We start from the raw sequence: 3,459 nt of genomic DNA on the forward strand, positions 1-3,459 counted from the left end.
TCTTCTATTAGATCAAGAATCTCTTTTCCCAGAAAGTGCCATCCCGCCTGGTAGAAATCAACTGTGAAGCCATCCGGGCCTGGAGCAGTACCTTTCTTCATTGCTTTCACAGTTTCTTCTATCTCTTCTAAGGTAACAGCTCTCATCAACGCCTTATTTTGGTCTTCTGTGACTAAACGAGGAATGGCCGACCATATTTCCTGAATTGCTCTCATTCAATCTACTGGAGGTTCTGTTAGAATTCCTTTATGGTGATCTATCAGGACTTGTTCAATCTCAGCTTGCTCAACCACTCTATTCCCATTCTTATCTTTGATGGATAGAATCCTGTTTCTCTGTCTATGTTTGATCATAGCCTGATGAAAGAATTTAGTGTTTCTTTCCCCCTCCCTTAACCACTTTATTCTTGATTTTTGCCGCCAGAGGACTTCTTCCTGCTTTCGTCTTTCTTCTAGTTTTCCAAGTATTACCCCTTCTTCTCTGATGCTTTCCTCTGTTCTGCCTTCCATTATCATCTTTTGTTGAAGTGATTCCATTTCCCCCTCTAGTTTTTGTTTGTCTTCCATAATGTTGCCAAATTCTTCCTTGTTCCATTTCTTAATTCTCCCTTTCAGCTCTTTCAGTTTCAACTGGAACGTATGCATTCTTCCTTTGCCTTGCACTGAACTCTGCATCCACCATTCTTCAACTTTCTTTATGAATCCTGGGTCCCTTAACCAGAAGGCTTCAAATCGGAAAGGTCTTTTTCCACGATTCCTTTTAATATCCACCTCTAGTCTAATCGGCCAATGATCAGAACCCAGAGATGGTATGATCTTTGCTTCGACGAAAACATCCTTATTCATGATAGCTTCTGATACTAGGAAGCGATCAAGTCTTGATGCAATTTGGTTCTTGCCCCCCCTCCTGTTGTTCCAGGTGCATATCCCATTAATAGTCTGGATGTCTACTAATCTTAAATCCTCTATCATTTCATTGAACCTATCCATGAAGTGGTCCTCCTTCCTTATCCCACCTTTTTTTTCTTCTAAGGATCTGATTAAATTAAAATCGCCTCCTATGATCCAAGCAGCTTCTGGATATATTCTGCGGATGATTTTCATACTATTTATAAAATTTTCTTTTTCCCCTGGGGAAGGGGGGCCATAAACCCCTGAGATAACAACCTGTTCCTTTGTTCCTACTATCCTACCCAGGCCAGTAAGGACTCTACTCATGCTGGTCCAGCTATCTAAAATGATATCATTTGGATTCCACAAAATTGCAATACCTCCCGCAGAGCCAATAGCATCTTGCCCCATAACTTCGTATTGCAGTTTATTTTTGTCAATTATTCCTTCAAGCTGTTGAACTGTAATTTTTGTCTCCTGTAAAATCATAATGCTAGGCTTCTCTCTTTTCAATTTATCTTTCATATATCTCTGTTTACCCTTACTGTTCAAGCCCCTAATATTCCAACTGATAACAATCATTTAAAACTTTTGGTAGGAGGGGAAGAATACCTCTGACAGAGGTATCACTTTACCTGAGTTTATCAACGTTTCTCCCACAGTCTGGATAGTTTCACTCATCGTTTTCCGACCTCTTTTCCTACTATTTTTGCCAGAGCCGTCCATTCCCGCCTGTCCATTCCCCTGTTCATTTCCTGTCATTACCTGCTTGTCCATGTTCTCCCCTTTTTTTTCCTTGTACTTCTGAAATGCTTCCTTATACAGTTGTTTCTGCTTTTCAGGTATGAATCTACTATCTAGATATTTCCATTCCTGAATTAGCTGTTTCATGATTCTCTCCTCTTCCACCTCACTTTCTACTTGGTTTTCCACGTCCATCTGGGATTGCATTGCTGTATTTTCTGCCTTTCCTTCCGTCCGTTCCTCAATAGTTTTCCTTAAGTTTGCATCTTTTCCTTTATCTTCACTTACAATTTCCATTGGTGTGTTTCCAGGGTCTTCGTCGTCCTCCAGATTTACTTCATAGTCCTCGTTTTCGCTCTGAAGCACTTGAAACTTGTTTTGACTTATTGTGTGGCTGGGCTTTTCTTGTGATTGAGATTTTGGTCCCTCCTTACTCTGTTTCCTTCTCCTCGTGACCTGTTGAAAACCCCTGTCTGTTTCCTCCAGTTTTTCTGAATTTTTTTGATATTCCTCTTGACTTTTTTTTTTATTCCTCCTCCTTATTCAGCGGGCATTGCCGATATAGATGGCCATATTCATGGCATTTGCGGCACCTAAACGGGATATGTTCATAGTCTATTGGCTGTTGCCAAACTTCATCATGATATTCCAGCTCGATACTTTCTGGGAGGGGTTCTGCCAAATTCATGTAGACACAGATCCTTGCATATGAAGTATATTTGCCTCGTTTTGTAGCTTCTGCAATTTTAACAAAACCCCCGATTGAGTTCCCGATTCCTTCTAAAATTTCAGGGTCCCAGAATTCGTCTGGGAGCCCGAACAATCTAACCCAGATTGGGGCGTCCAGCATTTTTTCCTTTTCTGGGTTGTATCTTTCTTCCCAGTATTTCATGAACAGGCCTGCATTGTTCATGAAGTACGGTCCTTCTTCGAAGATCCTATCTTTGTCCTCCAGATTTGTGAAGATAGCTGTGAAAAACCCTTTTGCTCCCAATTTCAGATCTATATGGCCTTTTGGTCTCCACCTTTGATCAATCCATCTGTATAACTCTTTCTCAGATGGCCAGTAGCCTATGAATTTGCATATCAGGGCATGGTCCTTCATGTAGCAGTTATATTCCTCAAGTTTGTTGCAGGGAATGACATATCTTGGTTGTTTTTGTGCCCTAGGTAGGCATTTTCCCCCCATCCTTTTCTGCCATAGGTTACCCATCACTGGGGCATAGCTTTCCTTCTGGTTATGCTGCATTCCGCTTGCACTGGTCTCCCCTGCTACCACATTTTTGAAGGAGGGGATCTCTCCCCTCCCCTTTGGATTTTCCATTTACCCCTCAGCTCTTGCCTCTAATTATTTACCCTAACTTCGCTGTTGAAAACTAGTTGCCTGAGATGCGGGTATTGCGAGATTCGTCTCCCCGATCTGTCCTCTTCAGCTTTCTTCGACCTCTCTCCCGCGTTGGTCGCCTGTCAGCCCCGTCTGCTGCGCCGTCTGCAAACCCTAGCAGCGCGCATCCTCAGCTCCAAACCCCTCCAACTCATTTCATATGATATTTGTTGTCATGACATTTTTTTAATTAATTACGAAGGAGCATAACTATTTTGGTGATAAATCTGTGTATATTACTATGAATATTCAAGAATATTCTATGCAAATTAAATATTTTTTATTGATAATAAAATTAAAATTTTGAAAATCCTCTTTTAAAATAAACACACCATATGATCATAATAACAACAAAAATCAATTGTCACCATAAATAAAATACTTCAATTTCCACTTTAATTTTACATCAAATGTATATAAAAAGATAAAATAATTGAAAAT

General features: G+C 40.4%; 1 protein-coding gene across 1 annotated transcript; it reads right to left on the bottom strand.

Moving 5' to 3' along the window:
* Positions 1–215: 215 nt before the first annotated feature.
* LOC149264759 (uncharacterized) lies at positions 216–2,739 on the bottom strand. The gene is made up of 3 exons (XM_089400706.1): positions 2,264–2,739; positions 1,526–2,172; positions 216–1,351 (listed from the first exon to the last, which is right to left on the bottom strand). The coding sequence occupies exons 1-3, from the start codon at positions 2,737–2,739 to the stop codon at positions 216–218; spliced, it is 2,259 nt and encodes a 752-aa protein (XP_089256832.1).
* Positions 2,740–3,459: the final 720 nt, after the last annotated feature.

Source organism: Pinus tabuliformis, chromosome 6 (genome assembly GCF_031772625.1).
Source record: "Pinus tabuliformis cultivar Carrire ecotype Pingquan chromosome 6, CPIR1, whole genome shotgun sequence".
NCBI lineage: Eukaryota > Viridiplantae > Streptophyta > Pinopsida > Pinales > Pinaceae > Pinus > Pinus tabuliformis.

Excerpts from the sequence above, each read along its gene's own strand:
- LOC149264759 (XM_089400706.1), bottom strand. The coding sequence starts at position 2,739 with ATGAAGGACCATGCCCTGATATGCAAATTCATAGGCTACTGGCCATCT. Across the intron at positions 2,173-2,263 it reads GAATATCATGATGAAGTTTG|GAGGAGGAATAAAAAAAAAA; the intron begins GCAACAGCCAAT and ends CCGCTGAATAAG. Across the intron at positions 1,352-1,525 it reads AGAAACGTTGATAAACTCAG|TTCAACAGCTTGAAGGAATA; the intron begins GTAAAGTGATAC and ends CAAAAATTACAG.